This window comes from Urtica dioica, chromosome 6 (assembly GCF_054948205.1).
Source record: "Urtica dioica subsp. dioica isolate 48M chromosome 6, U.dioica_male_clone48M_v1_H2, whole genome shotgun sequence".
Lineage (NCBI taxonomy): Eukaryota > Viridiplantae > Streptophyta > Magnoliopsida > Rosales > Urticaceae > Urtica > Urtica dioica.
In genome coordinates this window covers 39,686,678-39,709,643 of record NC_142761.1, presented here as the reverse complement: position 1 = coordinate 39,709,643, position 22,966 = coordinate 39,686,678, and the positions used below count along the sequence as shown (strand labels likewise).

The window sequence follows — 22,966 nt, the reverse complement described above, 5'->3', positions numbered from 1 at the left end:
AAAACTATAAACTCGAGTTATTTTTCTTATAAAACTACTTTAACTATTCTCACAATCAATCAATCAATTTGTAATTACTCACTACTGTTTATACATTTATCCTGAAATGAAAGCAAACGAACAAAGAATCGGTCCATGGTGTTTCTATGAAACCATGAATGGGTCCAGAAAGCAAACAAAACAATTACGGAACATGTCAACAAACTTTTTGTTTTTAGTTTCGCTCAGAAAATACTTTTTCTTTCAAAACTAGTTGCTCCACATAATAATATTTTATCGACACTTGACATTTAATATAAGAAAACACGACATGCTTATGTTGACCATTATGGAAGGAGCGAAGAGAATAGAAAAGTCAACCATTACCGGCGACTAAAAGTAAACGGTTTCATTTCCTTCCTCATTCAAATCCCTTTTTATATCTCTTCTCTCATTCATTTCTTCTTTGCTTTGTGCTCGTTGATGGTGTTTTTGCTTTGGATTTGTTTTGCGATCTTGATATATATATTTCGTTGAAGTAGAAGGTCCTTTTTTGCAGATTTATAACCCCATTAAATTAATGGCGGTAAGTTTACTACTTCTTACTTTATTTAACATAATTTCCATTTTTAGCTTTGTTTGTTAATTCTCATGAGTCCATGGTTTTATATGCTTTGGAATAAATAAAAAGAAGAAACTATGTGTATTTCCTATTCGGATTATAATCAAAAGCCTTAATTAGTTCCAAAAGTGTCGAAACATTTGTATTTCTTGTTTTGTTTTTTTGGTTCATAATATACATGGACTTGAGACCTTCTCTTTTACAATACAGGAGTAGTGTTTTGTTTTTTTTTTTTTTTTTCCTTAACTTACTTTGAGAATAAGAAGGAAAAAAAAAGATATCTGAATCTGAGATCTGAAGAAAAAATGATTCTGTTTGTATCAAATTTTGATGCGAATGGGTTGACTTTTTCAAACATTTGATTGACTTTTCTACATATGATTACGCGTTGATTAGATTTTCATACCGACGTCAAAAGAACAGGAAACGAGTATTTGTAACGTTTATTTTGATTATGCGTTTATTTTGAAGCTTAGAAAAATGTGGTAATGGATCCAAAAAGCATAATCATGGACCGTTCTAGTCTAGCATTTTAATTATTGTTATCAAAATTATTGTAGAGACGGCCAAGTGTACCGAAATTCGGAGAATGGGAAAACGAGTCAAACGTCCCATACACGGCCTATTTCGACAAGGCGAGGCAAACTAGAGGGAACGAGAAGCTTAACCCGAATGACCCGGCAAACTTCCCGGAGCTTCTTGGTTCAAGAGAGCCCGAGAAGAAGGGTCAGAGGGGCCCGGAAGCGGGTCGGCCCAACCCAAACCGGGCCCGGCCCAACGGGGGAGGGAGGCCCGAGGCGGCTGAGCAGAGGGCCCCGCCCAAGAGACGGAACGAGCAAGGCTTTGGTGCATCGCCTTTGAACCAAAATCAGAATGGAAGGCTTGGAGGGTCAACAACCCCTGTTAGGGGACCCGCCCGGCCCAAGCCGATCCGCTCTGTCCATGATGTGAGGCTTCTTTTTCTGTTTGCTCGCTTTCTTTTTCTTTTCTTTTTTTTTTTAGATTTATTTATGGGATCTCTAGATATATAGGCATATGAAAGCTCAAGTTTTGTCATATAGTCAACGTTTTATAAATTTTAAGTAAATAGCCACGAGTTTTTATTAACAAGGCAAAAAAAAAAAACATTTGTAAATAACCATCAAATTTCAATGACATAAATGGAATACTAAAAACGTCAAAATGATGTCACATCACTATAATAACTGTTACTTAAATTTACAAAAAAAATAGCTATTTAGCGAATCTTCAAATTTTGGTGGCTTGGTTACTTAATTAATTGTTTATTTATTTAGTTATTATTATTATTTATGGATTGGTCGTCACACATCTTTCGAACTTAGGAGGGGTCACAAGGAAAAATAATGTAGATCTCTGGACTGACACTTTATAATTAATCAGTATACATATTGTGTATTGCAGTTCATCTCAAAATTAATTAGTAGTGAGAAGAGTAACTCGTGAATTTTATAAACGTTTATTTGTTCGATCAGTCACTGAGATTCATAACAATTTGGAACTTGGGCGTTGGAATCGAAATGAAATTTTCTAAGGAAAAGTAAGAAAATTTAAGAATTCCTTTTCTATATTGCTTTCGGAAGTTGAGGAAGAGTAGTTCTTTGAATTCTTATGTGTATCCACACACCAAATGATCTGATTGAAAGTAAAAACAAACACAGAAATTTTAACACCAAAGCTACATAGTTATCTAATTTATTATTTCGTGTTGCAGAGTGATGATTTTGGGTCGGCTGTACCGAAATTCGGAGATTGGGAGAACAGCCAGGAATCCGGTGAAGGTTACACAGAAAAATTCAACAAATTCTCGCAGGACAGGAAGGCCGGTGGTGCCGTAGCACCGACTCCACAAGGTTATAGCAACGGACACGGTGCTTCTAAGAGTCAAAAACAAAAGGTACAGTTACTTCTTAATTATTATTATTATCACGCGCTAATCTTGAAATCTCTGCACTTGTTCACTATACCGTAAAAGACTAGTGATTAATAGTTTTATTTCCATTGCATTCTATCTGAAACTTCGGTTTTTAGTGTTGATAAAATGGTATAAAATAGCCTCAGGCTATTTATTGTGCTTTAGCACAAGTGTTTACAATGAACGTTTTTTTTTTTTTTTGTAATTAGCCTCTTGTAAAGAAAATTTCTAGCTTCATTCATGGCAATGGGTATAGCCCTACATTAAATGTGATATAGTTTTTCCAATATATACATGTTATAAACAATTTTTTTTTTTTTTTGAGGAATTTTTCTTCTTGTTCTAATTCGAGCTTTATATGTCTCTTGTTTCATAAATGTTTCTGCTTTCCCTGGTAAAAAGAACTTTTTTGCCATGGAAAGCAGAAGCATAATTTGTTTCTGCTTATTCATTTCTTTATGCCATTATATTCATTTTACAAATCTTCTTCTTGTTGTTCTAATTAGAGCTTCTATATATCTCTTGTTTCAGAAATGTTTCTGCTTTCCATGGTAAAAGAAATTGCCAGGACCATCGATGAGGATATACAGGACACGTGGGGATATATATATACACAGCAGGTGATATGTATACACAGCAGCGAAAATTCGAGTATTGTCTGTAACTACTTTCAAAGGAAGTTCATTTTCTTTTATGCAGCTCTATTTGTGATGGAGCAATAATTAAGAGAATAATTCCAGATTTAAATATGTGAACGTAAGAACTAGTCAGTTTTATATGTACTCTTGATTTGTTTTTTTGTTTTTTTTTTTCTTTTGGTACAGTGTGTTATTTCATTCTTTTTGGTCATACTCTTTGTTATAAAGTACTCCTTGAAATTGAAGGGTTTATTTATTTTGTTATAGTTTCTATTAAATTGTAGCCTTCAAGATATCATGTCAAAGTATTACATAAATAAAAAAGAAAAAGCAAATACAGCTTAAAAAACACTAAAACGATACTAAATTAGACTAAAAGAAGATCCCGATTTCTTCTATTATTTCGGGACATAAATTTCAGTATCACTTTTCACAATATGATTTTTTTTTCCTTTTCATTTCTCGAATGATAATAGGAGAACGGAATGGGGTTATGGGGGGTACATACAGGCCCGGCCCAAGCCTTAGACCAGCTAGGCAATGGTCTAGGGCCTCATATTTTTTAACAAAATTAAGGCTTATTTCAGAGTAAAAAACAATACTACAAAGGCCTCATAAAATAAAATAAAAGGCCCACCATTATACAAATCACGTTTTATTTTTATTTTTTATAAAAAGTGGAATAGAGAAAATGCAAAGCCCACTATACAGATGCCCAAAAATAGAGACCTCCAAAATATGAACTGGAATGAATTAAAACAAAAGCACAATTTGGCTTTGATAAATTTCTTTAAACACCAAGTATATATATCCATACTTTGTACACTTATTCAGACTTTAGGTGATTTATTTGTAAAACAAACCCTATAAAATGGTCTATCCTTTATTTTAGAAGAGTTTTGGAAAAATGTGTGTACATATAAAAAATTGTTCTTTTATTTTTGGGCATTGTAGCGAAATAGCCAAAATGAAACTATGAAATTTGTTTTTAACCTATGTTTCACAACTTTTAGGGAAATAGCCAACATGATTATGTGACAATAATTAAGGTCTTATTTACCTTATTTATTAATAAATTCGTTATTTTCTCTCTCCTGTTTTTTTCCTACACTTTTTTTACATAAAAACTTCAAAAAACCATATCTATCTAATATGAATTCGAAATTGAGTGATTCCAAATCCTACGGATTCGTGACGCCGACATCTTCAAAAATAGATCCATTGTGTTTGATGAAAAATAATTTTTAATGCCATAGATGTAGAAAAATCACGTTACTACTTTAAATATGGAAATAACTGAAATTTTTTTAAATTATAAAAAAATAAATGGAAATGTAAATATGATGCATTAAACATAATTTTTCATCAAACACAATGATCTATTTTTGAAGATCTCGACGTCACGAATTTGTAGGATTTGAAATCACTCAATTTCGAGTTCGTATGAGAAAGATATGAATTTTTGAAGTTTTGATGCAAAAAAAATTATTTGAAAAAAATAGGAGAGAGAAAGTGACGAATTTATTAATATATAAGGGCAAATCAGACCTTAATTATTGCCACATAAATCATTTGGCTATATCCCTAAAAATTGTCAAACATAGGCTAGATCTAAAATCACATGTTTAAAGTAGCCTAGTTAGTTACAAATCTCTTTATTTTTTATGCATTTATTTTTAATATTGATTTTGGAAAAAAAAAAAAAAAAAAAGTTACAAGTTTTTGGTAGGCAAACAAGTTCTCTAGATGAATTGGTTTTATTTTTATTTTTTTGTAATTTATTAAGGTCATTATATAATTTTTTATCTTATTAATAATAATTATGGTTGAAAATTTTACTATTTTTTCTTTTAATATTTATTAATTTTATTAAAAATGTCAAATTTTTAGCTTTCGCCTAAGGTCTCGTTATTCGTTGGGTCGGCCCTGGGTACATATGGCCACTTTTAGATGCCAACGGTTCCAAAAAAAAAAAAAAGGACCAATGATCAATGAAAAACATGCATAAACTTTACTGGCAAATGAAAATTAAAAAAAAAAAAAAAAAGGTACTCAACTTTATGGAAATTTTGTGACTTTTGTGCCATAGCATTGAATTTTCGACAAAAAAATATTATGGCGATTAAAATTGTAGAAATTTATCGGGGTCGGTGAGTAACCAAAAAAAGTACATAATTTTGGCTTTTCCAAAATTCTGTCTTGGATTTATGCAATAATTTGCAAATATCTACTTTGACTATATTGTCATATCTATTGTTTCACTAAACCTATTTTCAAATTTCAAAAACCTGCTCACATTATCAATTAGGCAGACCTTCTTATTTGAATGACTAATGTTTTGATTGTTTTTTCCCACTCATTCTTGGTTCGGCGTATGCAAAGATGGACATTTAACTTTTAAATGTAGAACATCTATCGAACCTGAAATTAAATAAAAAAGTTCAAACAACCTGTAGAATTATAAAAATCATACAGTATATAAAGATGAATCTCGAAATTATATCTTTATTAGATCCACGGTAAAATAATGCCATAAATATATGCAGCAGTGAATACTTGTGTAATTAATGTTTTACATTTTTTCTTTGAGTATAGTGTATCATATTCAGCGGTGAAATGTCCACTGCTGCTAGAAGTCTTTCGCTTAGCGTATGCTAATCTGCGTTCAACATTCATTGCGAGAGCAGAGTGTTTTGATATGGCAGGTAAACAATTTTGCAACGTTTTCCTTCGTCTCATATCCAACATGCGACGCCTTTTTTGACGAGCGCACCAAGCGCCATACTTTCTTTGGAGTCGTAGTGTATTTTTGCCGATATCCTTTTGCATAGTATAACGAGAGTCGTTCGGTGTAGTAGTGTCATGTTCAGATAGATGAGTAATAGAATGATTAATTTGAATACTATTTTCATCAATAAGATCGAATGACTTGTTTGGGTATGCCATTGAGAAGAGTAGACAACCTTTTCTGAACACTCGTGAAGTAGTTGACGAAGCCGAATTTCTTAAAAGATGATCGTATTTAATTATTGTGCGTCAAAGAGAATTAATAGCTCTGTAATGTAACTTATTATTTTTTATAAATAATCACATAAATGTATTTACTCTAAAAATATTAAAAAACGCAAAGTAAATTTTATAATAAATATGATTATATATTAAATATTAATAAAATATTTTGGTTATTTCCGAAAAATTTATAAAGCGTTTATTAAAACGCAATCGCTTATGTTTACGTGGCTATATTACTAAATTTGTGTATTTTACAATATCAAATTTTTAAAACATATTCCGATTGATCTATAATTTTGCAACGGCGATCATTTCACATGTGAGAGAGAACAAAGGGCAGTCATTTGTGTTCGAACTTCCGGTAATTCGAGGATGAAACGAGAAACTGCGATCTTCTGCAGAGCTTCCGGTAATCCTTCGATCATCTCTCTTCTCTCTCCATTTTGTTTCTCTACTTCTTGCGCTCGCGATTCTGTTGCCGATTTGGAGAATACGGTCCGAACTCGATGCAAATCGAGTGACCTCTCAGTGACCGAGGCTCTGTGTTTCTTCAATTCAATGGTGGATATGAAACCCATGCCCTCAGTTTGGAGCTTCAATCAACTGTTTGGGTCAATGTCGAAGATGAATCAGTTCTCCACTGTGGTCTCTATGTACTCGCATCTCCTCAGGTTTCGCTCTTCACATTTTCACCCCGATGTCTCTACTCTCAGCGTGATCATCAAGTGCCTGTGTCGTTCCAACAATGCGAAATCGAGTTTGTGTGTTTTGGCAACGATGCTTAAAACCGGCGTTCGATGCAATCCTCGCACTCTGACCACTCTGCTCGATGGCCTTTGTAAGGCCGGAGAAACTCGGAACGCGCTCCAACTGTTCGAGAAAATGCTCGACAGAGACAGAGATGGGATTAAGCCCGATGCGTACTGTTTCGCTGTTCTCATTGACGGCCTCTGCAAAGGGAATTTAGTCGACGAGGCACTAAGCTTATTCCAAGACATGATCGCTTCAGGTGTTCGTCCAGACGCTTTCTGTTATAACACTCTGATTAACGGATTGTGCAAGGCCGGTCGTCAACAAGAAGCTAGGAAGGCATTGTCAGATATGGTTGGTGGTGGAATCTCATTGACTCTTTGTACCTATACCATTCTGATCGATTCGCTTTGCAAGCAAGTGAAAATCGAGGATGCTATTTCGGTATTTAACCTCATGACTAAAAAAGGCATCAAGCCTAATGTCGTGACATTCACTTCTCTGATTGCTGCAATGTGCAAGTGCGGTCGATTTGATGAAGCGACTCAGTTCCTAGAGAGCATGATCAATAATGGAATATCCCCAAATATTGTCACATACAATGTTTTCTTTGATGGTCTTTGCAAAAGCGGAAGAAGTAAAGATGCGCTCGATCACATGGAAGCGATGATTAGCCGAGGAATAAAGCCTACGATTGTCACCTATAACTCGTTGATCTATGGCTTGTGTCATTCGGGACATTGGAAGGAAACCACGGCCTTGTTGGAGAGAATAACAGATGAACGGATTTATCCGAATGTCGTAACATTTAATATTTTAGTGGATGCCCATACAAAAGAGGGAAGAATGGACGAAGCAGTATCGATGTTCAATTTTATGACTCGGAGAGGTCTAACGCCTAACATCATCACCTATAACTCGTTACTTACTGGATTGTGCAACTCCGGTCGGTTCAAAGAGGCCAAGAAATTTGTCGATGACATGGTGAGTAGGAAGATAGAGCCCAATATGATAACTATGAATACCCTCTTGGATGGTTTTGCCGAAAATGGTCTGATGGTCAGGGCTCAAGATTTGGTCGACAAAATGACTCAACAAGGTACAAGGCTAGACCTCGTTGGGTACACCACACTGATCAAGGGGTATTGTTTACAAGCAAAAGTTGACAAGGCACAAGAGATCTTTGAACAGGCAATGGAAAACGGTGTTCTTCCGAATCACGTTTGTTACTTCACGTTGATCGAGGGCTACATAAAAGTCGAAAGAATAGGCATTGCTCTTAAGCTTCTCAAGGTGGTTATCGTGGAGGGATTGTTGTTGCCCGGGCAACTAAACACAGCACAAATCATGCTGAGAAATATCCGTGCTCAAAGACTCGAAGAATGTGGAATCGGTCTCTGATAGGTAAATTGGAAATACACCTACAGAATTATTTATCTTTCTTTATTTACTAAGAAAATATATTTATTTTTAAGATCAGAACCTGTTCATTTCGGTCAAGTCAGTGAATACCCACAACGCTTCTTGAATCGCTAGGTGATTCTATCGCTAATTTATACTTGCAATGCTTCTTGAACAATGTGTATTAAAGGTTGTCAGGCTTCACAAGGCTTATTGCATCTTTGCTTGTTATTTTCTTATGTACTTCGCTGAACACGGTATACAAATTCATACCATAGACAGAACAGGCTAAATGGTTTAGCTTTGTGACAGTGGTACACTCTTTCTAAAGCTTCTTTTTGTTCCTTCGTCAAGCCCGCACGATTATAACGATAATACGATTAGTAAACTCTGCGTAGATATTAGTGAGGGAAAGGTAGTATAACTTGAGGTCTTCTACCATTAATCTCATTTCCCCAACTACTAGAAGAAAAAAATAATTTCTGGTTTTGTTAGATCTTCGATATCACGGATAGCGATCATAAACTACAAACAAGTCTCCTTTTTGTTGTTGTTGTTTTTTTTTTTTTTTTTTTTCGGTAACCTAATTGTACTTTTTGTTGCCTACAGGTTTTGTTACTTCACTCGCATTGTGTATCTAAATTCTTCATAACTTTTTATATGTAAAACAAAATAAAATAATGAATGTTTAAAAAGAATAGGGGACAAACTAATTCAGGATGTTTTGTGAAAACCAAAAAGAAAAACCAGCAAACCCTTGAGTTGCTGGAGGCGCCGCCGCCGCCCCTCCAGGACCCAACCGCCGCTGCTGCGGTGAGATCTGACCTGGAGGGAGCCTTTAGAGCCTTTCTTCTTTTATTTTTCAGCTTTTTGCTTGTTTTTTCTTTTCCAGATCTGAGATTTTTCAGATTTTCATCTGCATCTTTCCGGCTCCGCAGCTCCGACGTTCTTCATCGCCTGGGTCGGGGCCTCACGGTCTCACATCCTTCCTTCCGGCGCTCTCCTCGGGATTCCGTCTTTGGGTGGCGTATTGTCGTCTCAATCATCGGTGACGGAAGTTCTTCTCCGCCGCTCATCTCGGGGTGTTGGCTGCGATTGGGCTTTTTGCGGCGTCGATCTTGGACGACGAGAGGTCTGCTCCACCATTCTGCTGCCTGGTTTGTGTGAACAGAAGCAGTGTGCGGTGTGGGTCTTCGGTGACGGCGCCGACGATGCCGCTGTGTGACTCCTCGATGGTGGCGTCGGTGCGGCAACAATCCTCGGCGGCGGAGCTGTGGCGTACCTTCCCGGAGCTGACGACGGGGACTCTGCGGTGTGGTTTCGATGATGCTGTGGTGAGGCTTCTCGACAACGGGGATGATGTTGCTAAGTTTTTCGAGGTTATGTATCAAACTTCGGTGATATATTTAATTTTTATTTCGAGTTTTTTTGCTTTAAAAGGATTTGTGACTCATATTTTTTTTGTTGTGTTTTGTTTGGCTTAGTTTATTTTGGAGATGGATTAGCCGTCGTCCACTATCCCATTGTGGATTTCCTGTTAGGTTTTGTTCTATATAGGTTGAAGAGACATCTTTTTCGTGGTTATCGGACCGAGGTTGAGTGGATCTTTCCATCAACCAATTTTGGTTTTGTTGAAAGAGCCCTATGTGTGCTCGATTATTGTGCTCGTCGTTCTTCCTCTTGTTTGAAGTATGCACAAAACGTGCGTTTACCGGAATTTAGTGTTAGTTTCACTTCGACTTAGGTTTGAGATGTTCTATGTACTAAGACATTTTTCTCCTGTATTGATGGGTTTTTGCCTAATTTTAATGGAAACTCCGTGACATTAAAAAAAAAAAAAAAAAATCAGGATGTTTTTAGGTAACTCGTGATGATTTGTGCATAACAAAAGATCTTTCTTGTGGTAAAAGGTTAGGACCTCGAAAATGATTAAATCCTCGAAAATGCATATGCTTATTATTATATCATCAACATTCACGTATCTTCATCTTTTTCTCTACCAAGTTCACGAGCTCGTCTCTAAGTGTATTGTGTATTACATTCTTGGTAAAATAATAGTTTTCTTCTTTATTTCGTGGCATATACTTTATTTATTTTATAAAAGCTTAATTTACAGGAATAAGTGTTGCTATTATTATATTCTCATCGCAAATTGAGTGAGATCGATCATTAAAACAAGAAGAAAAATTATATAAAGTAGCCAATTTGAAACGTTGAAATTGTAAAATAGCCAATGTTTTAAGAATTTAAAAAAAAATGGTCAATTTTTTTTATATATGATAATTTTTATAAACTTCTATACCGAATTTATCCCCGCTACTAAAATATATTCTAAAAAGAAAAAAAATCGGATATATATGGAGGCTTGACGTGAATGCTAATTGTATATGGCATTTATTTTTTTTTTCTTCCTTAATATATTTGCAATGACATTAAACCACAACTGCGTAATAATTTCATAAAATATTATTGCCTTCTCTCTCTCACCGATTCAATTTTCTTCTACATTGTCTTCTAAAATCGCTATTCTAGTCTGTAGAACTCTAAAACAGATACCCTAGCCTCATCGTTCAACTATGTCCCTCTGCAGCCTTATCTGGCCGATGGGACCGCCCCGGCCGTCGCGGTGATCCCGAAGACGGTATATTTCTGTTTACTTTTTTTTTTTTTGTGCATGGCAATTATACGATCTTGGTCGAGGCTTAAACGAGGAGGTTGGAGATCACCTCCATCAAGGCATAGGTTGGGGGCCGGCCGGTGGCGCAAAGACCGCCAATCAACGAATCGTAGACGCGGCGTTTGAGGTTGGTTAACGAGGATCCAATGGCGAGATCGCGGACCATGGTGATTGAATAATGCAAGCCGAGGATTGGTCGAGGAGGTTCCGGATCTCATCCATCAAAGCATCGGCTTCAACAGGCCAAGTCCGCCATGGCCGTCTTAGAGGTTCTTTCACAATCGGATCAGTATATTTGTGATTAGTTGCGTTTATTTTTTGGTAAATCAAGTTTATTTGTGTTAAATTCATTATATATATATATATATATATGTATGTGTGTGTAATTCGATTTATTTTTGTTTATTTCAGTTTATTCGTATTAATTTTAGTTTATTTGTGGTAGAATTGGTGGCATCGTGTCTCCGATCGAAAAATAGGCGGTTCGAAACGTATGGCAAGTTGACTTAGCAGTGAAAATCGATGGTGAAGATCTCATAATATTTTTAGAAAATTTTTTAATCTATCAATGAAATAATTATTTATTGTAACTTTTTTCATTTATTTATTTTATTTTGTTAATTAATTTATATTTGATAACTCTATGTTTTAATGAATGGTATTTTTATATGATCAAGTGAGTTAACGTGTTTTATTGACTATTTCACGAAATAAGTTACACATGGGCTATTTTGATAATAGTTATGTTTGGCTCAGGTTATTAAGTTTGATTTCAGTTTTTTCTAAAAGTTAATCATATTCAAGTGTTTGGTAAAATTGATTTTTCTAAAAATTAAAAAGTGTTTTTAAATATTTTAACTAAAAAACTAAAAGCTACAATTTGTAGCTTTTATACGTAACTTTAACTTTAGTTTTTGGTTTGTAGTTTCTCTCTTAACTTTTTTTTTCTCTTACACTAACTTTTAATTATAATTATCTTTATATGCTTTTATCAAATAATTTTTTTGACGTCACCCAAATTTATAATTTATTTTTTACATTCTATAGATACCCACTTTGATATATTTTTTATGTATAAAAGAATATCTTATTATTATTAATTATATTTCATATAAATAATTATTATTTATAAATATTAATATATATTTTACCAAACGCTAAATCTTTTGTTAACGGTACATTTATTTTACAAAAAATTAGCAAAATAACCAAATCAAACCTTATGATTTGCTATTTAGCCAAGGTTTTGTAAATACTAAGTAAATAGTCATGCCGATGACGTGGCCCAATAATAGGTTTTTTTTATTTCCGAAAATTGCCCATGTGCGTTGAATTTTGAATTACATATTTGAATTTTTCGGTTTAAATTTTTTCCCGAAATTTTTTGAATTGTTTTCCTGATATAAGTGTGAACATGATTTAGTCAATTTATGATTCCCTTTATTTTAGGAACTAAATGGACGTGGAAGTTGTAATTTATTTGTTTCTTTTTATAGATTATTTCTGATATTTTCGGCCAGAAATATATTGTATCGTTTATTTTTTAAATATATGTAAATAAGTTAAGGATATGACAACTTATGCAGTAAATATGCGTAAATAAACACTTCCAGATAACCAAATATAATAGTACTTAATATTTACACACATTTACTACAGATATTAACAACCATACATTGTTGTAAAATCCAAGGATTGACATACTCGGTGTAAATATGTGTAAATAAATATTTACACACGACAAAAATTTAAACTGCCCAATATTTACTCAGATTTACTGCAAAATATGTCAACACCTATTTTTTCATTCTAACATCCAAACACCCAAAATTCTAAACGCATTCACAATGGTTTTTCCCATACATTAACACTGAAACATAATTACATTTTACAACGCATCAAGATACATTAACATAAATTTTTTCTTAATGGCAGATTGAATATTGGTGGAAAGATAATCAGTAATTAATTTGCAGTTATTACTTCCTTGATTCTCGTTTACACGTTACCTCTTTTTTTTTTTTAGGATAAATTACACTCATGCCCCCTGAACTCGGAGGTCATTAACAACTCACCCCCTGAACTCGAAATTTCCACAAAAACTACTCTGATCTTTCAATTTTTTTGAATTGCGCCCCTTCCGTCTATTATTTGCCGTTACCATCCATGATAAACCCACGTTTTCGGCACGTGACCCATCAGCGAGGGGTATATTTGGTATTCTCTCATGATATTAATTAAAGATAATTTAAATGATTAATTTCATTTAAATTTTTTGGGTAGAAAAGAAGCGGGTTGAATGAGTTTCGAGAAAATTAGGGTTTTATTTCGAAATGGTGAAAACTGGTTGGAAACCCCCGCGAAATCAATCTCCGGCGAAGAAGAAGCAGAAATCGTCTCCGACGAAGAAGACCGCTCGTAAATCTCCGGCGACGAAGAAGCAGAAATGCGATTCCCAAAGTAACGCATCGGTGCGCTTACCACCGTACGGTGAGCATCTTTATTTCAAGATTAAATATAAATAAATCCAGGATGTCGGGTGTTGGTGGGTTAGTATTTATGAAAGTGAAATGTTGGGACCACTGCTGGTATTTGTTATGCTTTGTTTTTTATGAAATGTCGGGTGTTGGTGGGTTAGTCTTTATGAAAGTGACAAAGGGACCACTTTTGTTGTCGTTGTCTGGTTTTGGGGGTTTCGATATTTTGATTTCAGACTTTAAATACAAGTGTAGGGACCAGTAATGTTTGTATGGTGGAGTAATTTTTTTTTTTTGCACGTCTTTGCTTGTTTGTATTGCTGCAGTCACTGGGTCAGGAAAATTTACGTACGAAGTTCACCATGGGGGTAGGATGGAATTGGTGAATGACCGACTGGCTTATGTGGACTCTAAAGTGGACTATGTGGACCACATGGACATTGACCGGTTGTCGTTACTGGAGTTGGACACGATTTTGAAGAAAGACTTGGGATACTTTGTTGGAGGGCTGTATTACATGGTACCTGCTGACGCTACTGAGTTTATATTTCTTGACTCAGATAGTACGTTGTTAAGTGTTGTAGGAATGCTGCTTGAGAGGACATTTCTACTGCCTCTGTATTGTGATCACCGGGTTGAAGAAGGGCATACTCTTCTTCTGGTAGAAGACTCAAGTCCAGCAGTTGACGTTCCAGATGTTGAAGTGGGTGAGACTGTAGTTGAAGATCCTGAACTTGTATTTCAAGAATGTCAAGCTGAATTTGAAGAGACTGAACTTAACCTGGATGAGAGTCAACAATCACAAAGCCAGGTGGATGGGAGTCAACAGCCACAAAGTCATCCTGCTGATATTGAAGAGCCAGTCAGTCAACACGATGAGGGTCAAGACCCACAAAGCCAAGTGGATGAGAGTCAACAGCCATTCAGTCAAGTGGATGAGAGTCAACAGCCATTCAGACAAGTGGATGAGAGTCAACAGCCATTCAATCAAGTGGATGAGAGTCAACAGCCATTCAGCCAGGTGGATGAGAGTCAACAGCCATTCAGCCAGGTGGATGAGAGTCAACAGCCATTCAGTCAAGTGGATGAGAGTCAACAGCCATTCAGCCAAGTAGATGACAATCAACAGCCCTTCAGCCAAGTTGATGACAGTCAACAGCCCTTCAGCCAGCCAGAAATTCAAGAAGATGGTGAAACAGAAGCAGATGATGATGAGGACGCTGAAGTTGTTGAGGAAGATAGTGGATTTGAGAAGAGTGAAGATGAGGTGGCCATGGACGGGGCAACTGTAGAGCGTTGTTTAAAGGGCAAAGGTAAAAAACCTTACAGTGATGATGAACCAGTGTCGGCTGCAGATAGTGACTACAACGACGAAGAGAACATCAACTTACACCATGAGTCGTCTAGCGAAGATGAAGACAAGGGTGGTTCGGTTTCGAAGAAGGTTCTGCCAAAGTTTCAAGAGTTCAGACAAGACACAGACATGGGTTGTCCTCAGCTCAAATTGGGCCTAGTATTCCCTAGTGGAAGTGTATTCAAAGATGCCATCCGAGAATACTCTATCAGATCAGGGAAGGAAGTTCGCTTCAAGGTCAACGACCCGAATAGAGTGCGAGCAGTTTGCAAAGATGCGAATTGTAAATGGCTTTGCTATGCATCAGAACTAGGTAAGACGACCACATTTGCAATAAAGACCTATGTGCCTGAGCACACTTGCGCCAGAACAAACAAGAATAGGTTCGCCACTTCACGATGGTTGTCTAACAAGTACATGGATACTTTCAAAGACAATGACAATTGGTCAGCCACCAACTTCATGCAGAAAGTACAAAAGGACTTTGTATTACAATGTTCAAAGATGAAGGCTTATCGAGAAAAAAATTTTGCGACCAAAGTGATTGAAGGCACGTACAAAGAACAGTATGCGTCTTTGTGGGACTATGGTGCAGAGATCAAGCGATCTAATCCAGGATCAACTGTCGAATTCCTGACTGAGGCCGACGAACAAGGTAGGCCTATATTTAAAAGGCTATACATTTGTTATTCCGGCTCTAAATCTGGCTTCAACGAGGGTTGTAGACCTGTGCTCGGGCTTGATGGATGTCACATCAAAGGACATCACACAGGTCAACTGTTGACAGCCATTGGCATCGATGCCAATAACAGCATGTTTCCAGTCGCTTTTGCGGTGGTGGAGTCAGAATGCAAATCCTCGTGGGCGTGGTTTTTAAACTATTTGAAAGACGATGTGCGAATACACAATGGACATCACTGGACATTTATCACTGACAAACATAAAGGGTTAAAGGAAGCCCTGAATGGACTGTGGGAAGCCGGTTCTGTAGGCGCAGAACACCGACATTGTGCAAGGCACTTGCAATCCAATTTCACGAAGGTAATATCTTACACTAATATACCACACTATGTATGAAAACATGTTACTTATTTCTCACACTAATATACCAAACTAATACTCCACACTACTACTCCTGAGCAGGTTTTCAAGGGACAATTTTTGAAACAAAAGGTAATGTCAGCAGCAAAGGCGTATTCTCAACACAAATTCCTTCAAGAAATGGATATGATCAAGGCAGAGGATGAAGAGGCTTACAATTGGTTGTGCGAAAAGAATCCAGTACACTGGGCTAGGAGCAACTTCAGAACAACTGTCAAGTGTGACATCTTATTGAACAACTTGTGTGAGTCCTTTAATGGTACTAGGTCAGTGTTACTAGCGAGGCAAAGACCAATTCTATCCATGCTAGAGAGAATTAGAATGTACCTATTGCAGAGGTTTAGCAAACAGCGAGTGGCTGTAGAAAAATGGCCAGGAGAAATTGGTCCGCGCATTTATAAGATCCTTGAAAAGAATAAGGAACTGTCTGGAGAGAACATTGCTCATTGGTGTGGGGAATTGCTATTCCAAGTCCAGAACATGTATGGGAGTATGTACTCGGTTGATTTAAATAGAAGAACATGTTCATGCAATCGTTGGGACTTGTCAGGTACTCAATTCACTCATTACTTAGATAATTAAGTATGGCATGTCTAATTTTGTATGACTTTTCAGGGATTCCTTGTGCTCATGCCATTGCATGTATTTGGCAAAAACATCAGCAACCGGAAATGTATGTGGATGATTGCTACAAGAAGGCCGCTTACATGACTGCATACAAATACATGATCAGTCCGCTGAACCCTATCGAGCAATGGCCAAAAACAGGGCTAGAACTGATTAGAATGCCACCAAATAGAGCCGAGCCAGGGAGACCTAAAAAGTTGAGGAGGGTGGAGCATGATGAGGTAATTCCACGTGGTGGAACCAGAATGACTCGAAAATACGTCACAGTACGATGTTCTGGATGTGGAAAACATGGACACAACCTAAAAACATGTTTTAGAAGGCAACAAGATGCATTGGTAAGCTTAATGTGCTAAATTTAAAGTCATGATATCTTGCTATCTAATCCATTATCGTGCAGAGAACTGAACAGCGAGCGGCTAGAGATGCACAACAGGCAGCTAGAGGCGCTCCAACTCAACGTGCTCCAGCTCAACAGCCTGCAGCTCAACAGGGTCCATCACAACAACCTCCAGCTCAACAAGGTCCAGCTCAACGTGGACCAACTCAACAAGGTCAATCTCAACAACCTGCCCCTCAATAGGGACCGTCTCAACGTGGACCGCGCCAAGTCAATCCACAACCACAGCTGAGGGTTAGTTGCTAACTTTTTAAGTCGGTATCAACCATCATTACTTTATCTGACCATTTGTAATGTTTGAAATTACAGCGCAGTCCGAGACTCAACAAGGTTCCAACAAGAAAGAATGTACTGCGGCCGAGAAATTTATTTTAGCTTATGTGTTTGTGTATAACTGTGGTTGATGTGAAATATGTGGAACTCTTTTGCATGAAATTAGTAGCTAAAAATGTATGTGGTACTATTTTGGGTGTAATTGGTAGGAAAAAATGTATGTGGTAGCAAAACTGTGGTTGTAAACTGAACATATTTTGTCCATTTCGTAATCTAAAACTGACCAGGTTGGTCTTTTGTCCATTTCAATGTTTTGATTGCATTCTTGATCTTCATTTTGATGTCCATTTTATTGTTTCTATTTAAATTACTTTTGTCCAACAACTACAGTCAGTTTAAATGCCATTCATTTTGTCCAATTTAAATACTATTTGAACCAACTAACACCACAACAAACCAAGTCCAGTGCTCATAAAAACTTGTCCAGATCACATATTACATACATAAAACTCGTCCAAATTGCATACAAAATCTTAAGTACAAACATGATTTATTTGAACATCAAAATAAAACCTACACCAATACATAATACCATCATATACATCTTCAATTTGCGCGATTCATCCCCTATTTTTTCCCTCAGCTGCTTCAGCTCAATGTCAACTTCATAATTCATGTTCGTCTCCGACACATCTTCTGTTTCCCGTGCTTCTAGCTTGTTAATTTTCTTCAATAATCCAGGTATAATTTGCAAAGACCTTTTACACATTTGTGGATCAATCCACTCTAACATACCACAACCCATGTCCCTGTTCTTCTGTAAATAACCTCCAACATTATTTGCTCTTTATACAAACAAACAGCGATGAATAGCAGCGGCGAATACAAACAAAGAACAACGTACCTCAAACCTTGAACAGCCATAAAACCTCCTCCCTGGGTTGTCACACGTCCAGGACGTTCGCTCGACGCACAATACACGACAGTAGCAGCGAGGAATCCGGCGTTTATCGACAGACTCTCCTTCATCGAAGCCGATACCTCCACATTTCGATGAAGACGCCATCGATTTGAGTTTGCAAAGCTCACATCAGAACCAAGTTCGGGATTTTGATTTTAGGGTTAGGGATTTCTATATATAATTGGGTTACTCAAGGGTATTATCATAATTTGACCTCGCTGATGGGTCACGTGCCGAAAACGTGGGTTTATCATGGATGGTAACGGCAAATAATAGACGGAAGGGGCGCAATTCAAAAAAATTGAAAGATCAGAGTAGTTTTTGTGGAAATTTCGAGTTCAGGGGGTGAGTTGTTAATGACCTCCGAGTTCAGGGGGCATGAGTGTAATTTATCATTTTTTTTATTAAGTAAACCGTGTACTTATGGGCGGGAAATGTCTAAGCTTTTTAGTAAATGTAGAAGTGTCTTAAATGATATCTGGCTATTTACTTAGTATTTACAAAACCTTGGCTATTTAGCAATGTTAAAGGTTTGATTTGGCTATTTTGCTAAATTACCCTTTATTTTATAATACTTTACCAAACACATATTTTATTTTCAAGATTCGCTTTCAAGTTTTATCTTTGTTCCCATTTTACTAAATTATCTTCTGCTTGAACTTCCCATCTCTTGTAATGAAAAGAAGAAGACGAAAGTGAGAACAATCAAGTAGTCAAAGAAAGAAGAGACATTGATCAATTCATTTGACTGGTTTCAATGGACGACACAGATTCTCTCTTCGAAGGAATGGTTCTCTTCAATCCTAACGATGAAGAACCACCACAGCAACAACAATCTCTCGATCCTCGTGATCTTGACAAGGTCGATTCCAGTCCCGTCGTCGCCGTCGAAGAATCTCTTCCGACCACTCTGGACACGGAATCCTCCGACCCACTCGACGAGAGCCTCTTCTCCGACCTCACGATCGTCACCGCCGAACCCAGCCCCAGCGCGTATTCCAGGCAGATTTCACGAAAGAAGAAGAGAGCTTCCTTGAGGATCGGCTATGGCCGCAACTCATCCTCCGTCGCCGCCGACGATGACGACGGCGATGATCGGCCTCGCAGCGGTGAAATCGACGGGGATCGGCAGGAGGAGGAGGTGATTTCAACGATTTCCGGCGCCGGCGACGAAGGCGCCGACGGGATCGACGGCGAGAATCGGGCTCCGAGCGGTGAAATCGACGGCGATGGCGGTGGAGACGAGGAAGAGGGAGGGTTGGGGAGGATTAGGGCGCGGATCGCGGCGGAGTTGGAGTTGGCGAGGAGATCGGCGGCGGAGGTGTCGGAGGCGAGGAAGGCTGCGATTTTGGAGCGGAGGAGAGCTTCGGAGAGGCTCAGGGAGTCGGCGACGGCGTACGCTGACCTGGAGAGGCTTCTCGACGAGGTCTGCGAGTCGGAGGATTTCGAGGCCGCCGAGAGGCTGAGCGACAGCCTGGCGGCGGTGGACGCCGAGAGAGCCTCGCTCGCGGCGGCCTTGAGAGACGCCGAGGCCGACTGCCACGCTGTCGAGGCCCGATTGGAGGCCGCCTTGGCCGCACAGATCGCCGCCGAGGAAAACTGCGCTTCGATCCTCCATGGCTTCTCTCAGGTTCTTTCTCCGCTCTAAATGATGAGTTTAGCATATGATTTTCATAGTTTTAGGGTAAAGAAATGAATGCTTTTGTGTGTGTGTGTGTGTGTGTGTGTGGCTGTGTATGGAATGAGATCTATTATGGAACTTGCTTATAGCTCTGAAATTCAAGAATTGAGTCTAGTGATGAATCATAGCTTCTTCTATCTTTGTAGTCTCTTTTGTATGGGGATCAAATGCAGACCATAAAAGCATATGTTTTGTGAGTTGTTTCTCCACCTATATGGTGGTTTTAATGATATTTGTGTTTTATTGTTATCGATAGGATGCTTCGAGTAAAGCAGATTCGGTGATAAGGATGGCACGGGAAGCGTCTACGATAAAAATGGAGAAATGGAATTCTTCGACGGAGGCTCTCGAGATCAGGAGGATGGAATTAGAGATCGAGTCGCAAATTGTGGACGAGGCTCGCTCTAGACTAGACGATTCCGTTGAGCACTTGGTCGCGGACGACAAGAAAGAAAGGGAATCGCTTTGCAAGAAGAAAGACGTTTTGGTGGACGAACTGCAAAAGCTGCTTCTCCTCGTGAAACAGAAGGAACGGGAAATCGCAGAGACCGACCTCGATATCGAGGCGGTCGACGAGAGGATTTCGGGTGCGCTGTCTGGGTTTCAGGGTATGCGATCCGATATCGAATCAAAGGCCAGTGACTTGCGATCCGGGCTTTCGGAGATCGAAGTGGAGGCCGGGGAGTTATTGACTGAAAAGAAGAAAATCGACGAGGTCGTAGCTCGAGAAGAAGAAGAAGGAGCCAAGCTGAGGGAACTAGCCAAAGCCTCTGCGGAAGAAGCGAAGGCGTATCTGGATGTTGTTGGGCTCAGAAAGAATCTGATGGTTTCTGTTTTGAAATCTAGGGAAGATAAGGTCAGGCTTGCAAAGATCGAGGAGAAACTTTCCGACGAGGTCCTAATGCTTCAGAATGTTATTTCAACCTCGAGACTTTCATTACAGGTTAGTTTCTCTTCGTCTCTCTCTCCTTCATTTCTCTTGAAAATTGGAGCTGATTGTATGATATAGAGGCATAGATAGAGCTGATGGAGCTCTTCCGGAACTTGAAAACTCACTTCTCTGCGTAAACATATGGAAATATTAAAAAAAAAAAAAAAAAAGGGAAATCCATGAATAAGTAGGTGATATAAACTTAAATACTCTAGTTATACGTCTGGGTAGTGGAACATCACACAACAGGCCTTAACCCCGCATACTCGTTCCATTTTTGCTCCATTTAATTAAAAAACTTTGCATAAGTAGGTGATATAGAATTAAATACTTTAGTGAATTCATCCGGGTAGTGATATGGTGATATATCACTTCACTAGGTGTAGGGTTTATTATTTTTTATTTTTATATCATACCCAGATGCTTGTTCCGTTATTGCTCCATTTTTACTGGGTGACGTGAAATGTGAAGCATGAATTTTATCCCTTAACACATTCCCCGATTATAGTTTGCTAAAGAATTGATATTTTTGTGCTTCTAGGAACTGTCTACAAGAAAATCCAACATCCAACAAGACATAGCGTCAGCAAAGCAGAAGCTTCTTTTCACGGACAAACGAATTCCAGAGCTGGAAGCAGAAAAGAGAGTGGCAGCCGCGGCAAGAAACTTCAAGGAAGCCGCGAGAATAGCCGCCGAGGCAAAATCGCTGACCGTTGAGAAGGACGAAGTGCAGGCTTGCATGGAAAGAGCCGTGTCAGACCTCGGAAAACTCGAGGCGGAGATCAATGAAACCGCTGAGAAGATCCAAGTTACGGAACATCTCGTCTCGTCGAAGCAAAAAGAGGTCGCGATGGCTCGGTTCGAGAGGTTGCTTTTGGTAGCGGGATCGGGTAGAGCAGAGAGAGCCGCGGCTTTGGAGTTCGGGAACCGGGAAGAAGCTGATCTTCTCCTCGAAGAGGCCGAGGCAGCGGATTCCGAAGCCAAATCGCTTCAACCGGTCTATGATTTCAAGCTCGAAGACTTTGCGAATGTGCCGAAGCATTTCATTTCTATTGAACTTGTTGCCAATCTCGGGAAGACGCGACTACAGGAATTGGCGTCCATGGTTCAGTTTTCTCCGTCTTGATGGTTTCTGAAGAAAAATCGGAGATAGCCTTATTTTAGCTGGACGTGAATGTATTCGTTGTGCTTTGAGGACGTCGACAATGAGGACATAAATGAGCTTTTTTTTTCCTGCGGCGTTAAAATGTTTTTTTTTGTTTTTTTTGTTTTTTTGTTTAGTAAAGTATTTCCTTCATGGGTCATCTCGTTGGCATCAATCATAAATTCTGCTTCCCTTCCAAGCTGTACCTTCTTGTGTAGATTGATTTCTTTTTTACTCCCCACAAAATGTGGAACATTTAATTATTGGTGGATTCTCTTTGTACTTAATAATGAACAGGAAACAGTTTTGCAGACATTAATGAACAGGAAAGAGTTTTTGACTTTTTGAGATAAAAAAATTGAAAACAAAAAAAGAAAGTTGTGTTTGGTTGTGTTTTCGGAAAAAAAAATTTAAAAAATTTAGAAGTTGTTTTGTAAAAAAGTAAAGAAAACTGAAAACAAATAAAATGTATTTTTGGAAAAAAAAAAAATTTATCTTCTCTTCACCCGCGCGCAAGACTTGAAAAAAAAAAAAAAAAATCCGGCCATCTTCTTCAATCACCACCGAGCCTCACCATCGCCGCCAAATAGTTTTCATTTTTTCAAAAGGTGTACCAAATAGTTTTCATTTTTTCAAAAACAAAAATGAAAACTGTACCAAACAGTTTTTTCAATTTCTCAAAAATGAAAATGAAAACAACTGCAAAATAATTTTTCAGTACAACTACAAAAATTAGAAAATAAAAAACAAAAACTTTTTGAGTTAATTACCAAACAAAACTAATTATCGATGTTGCCGTCTTTAGAAATCGTCTGGGACAATTTTTATTTTTATTTATATTTTTAAATTTTTTGGCATTCAATTGCAGTGATTCTTTTCGACTATTTTTTTGGCATTCAATTGCAGTGATTCTTTTGGACCAAGTTTTAACGTTTACAGTACATTTAACTTTTTTAACCGTTTATAATTTCATTTTAAAAAATAGCGATAAAGTTATTTTAAATG

At 37.8% G+C, this 22,966-nt stretch overlaps 4 protein-coding genes across 4 annotated transcripts; all 4 read left to right on the top strand.

Annotated features, from left to right (window-relative positions):
- Positions 1–404: 404 nt before the first annotated feature.
- Positions 405–3,436, top strand: LOC149394076 (RPM1-interacting protein 4-like). Its single transcript, XM_089616683.1, has 4 exons — positions 405–565; positions 1,162–1,548; positions 2,334–2,516; positions 3,066–3,436. The coding sequence occupies exons 1-4, from the start codon at positions 560–562 to the stop codon at positions 3,087–3,089; spliced, it is 600 nt and encodes a 199-aa protein (XP_089472809.1). The 5' UTR covers positions 405–559; the 3' UTR covers positions 3,090–3,436.
- A 3,117-nt stretch (positions 3,437–6,553) lies between these two features.
- Positions 6,554–8,688, top strand: LOC149394075 (uncharacterized). The gene has a single exon (XM_089616668.1). It carries the CDS (start codon positions 6,557–6,559, stop codon positions 8,333–8,335), a length of 1,779 nt encoding a protein of 592 aa, XP_089472794.1. The 5' UTR covers positions 6,554–6,556; the 3' UTR covers positions 8,336–8,688.
- Positions 8,689–14,958: 6,270 nt separating this feature from the next.
- On the top strand, positions 14,959–15,812 carry LOC149394074 (uncharacterized; the record flags this gene model as incomplete). The annotated part of the gene is made up of 1 exon (XM_089618254.1): positions 14,959–15,812. A coding segment is annotated over exon 1 (840 nt), but the record flags the coding sequence as incomplete, so codon positions are not given.
- A 3,055-nt stretch (positions 15,813–18,867) lies between these two features.
- LOC149394073 (neurofilament light protein) lies at positions 18,868–22,276 on the top strand. The gene is made up of 3 exons (XM_089616665.1): positions 18,868–19,835; positions 20,143–20,829; positions 21,359–22,276. The coding sequence occupies exons 1-3, from the start codon at positions 18,963–18,965 to the stop codon at positions 21,941–21,943; spliced, it is 2,145 nt and encodes a 714-aa protein (XP_089472791.1). The 5' UTR covers positions 18,868–18,962; the 3' UTR covers positions 21,944–22,276.
- Positions 22,277–22,966: the final 690 nt, after the last annotated feature.

Bases quoted from the DNA above. Each gene is read 5' to 3' on its own strand.
- LOC149394076 (XM_089616683.1), top strand. The intron at 1,549-2,333 runs GTGAGGCTTCTT...TTCGTGTTGCAG, and splicing joins CGATCCGCTCTGTCCATGAT to AGTGATGATTTTGGGTCGGC. The intron at 2,517-3,065 runs GTACAGTTACTT...CTCTTGTTTCAG, and splicing joins CTAAGAGTCAAAAACAAAAG to AAATGTTTCTGCTTTCCATG.
- LOC149394075 (XM_089616668.1), top strand. From the start codon at position 6,557: ATGAAACGAGAAACTGCGATCTTCTGCAGAGCTTCCGGTAATCCTTCG.
- LOC149394073 (XM_089616665.1), top strand. From the start codon at position 18,963: ATGGACGACACAGATTCTCTCTTCGAAGGAATGGTTCTCTTCAATCCT. The intron at 19,836-20,142 runs GTTCTTTCTCCG...TGTTATCGATAG, and splicing joins TCCTCCATGGCTTCTCTCAG to GATGCTTCGAGTAAAGCAGA. The intron at 20,830-21,358 runs GTTAGTTTCTCT...TTGTGCTTCTAG, and splicing joins CCTCGAGACTTTCATTACAG to GAACTGTCTACAAGAAAATC.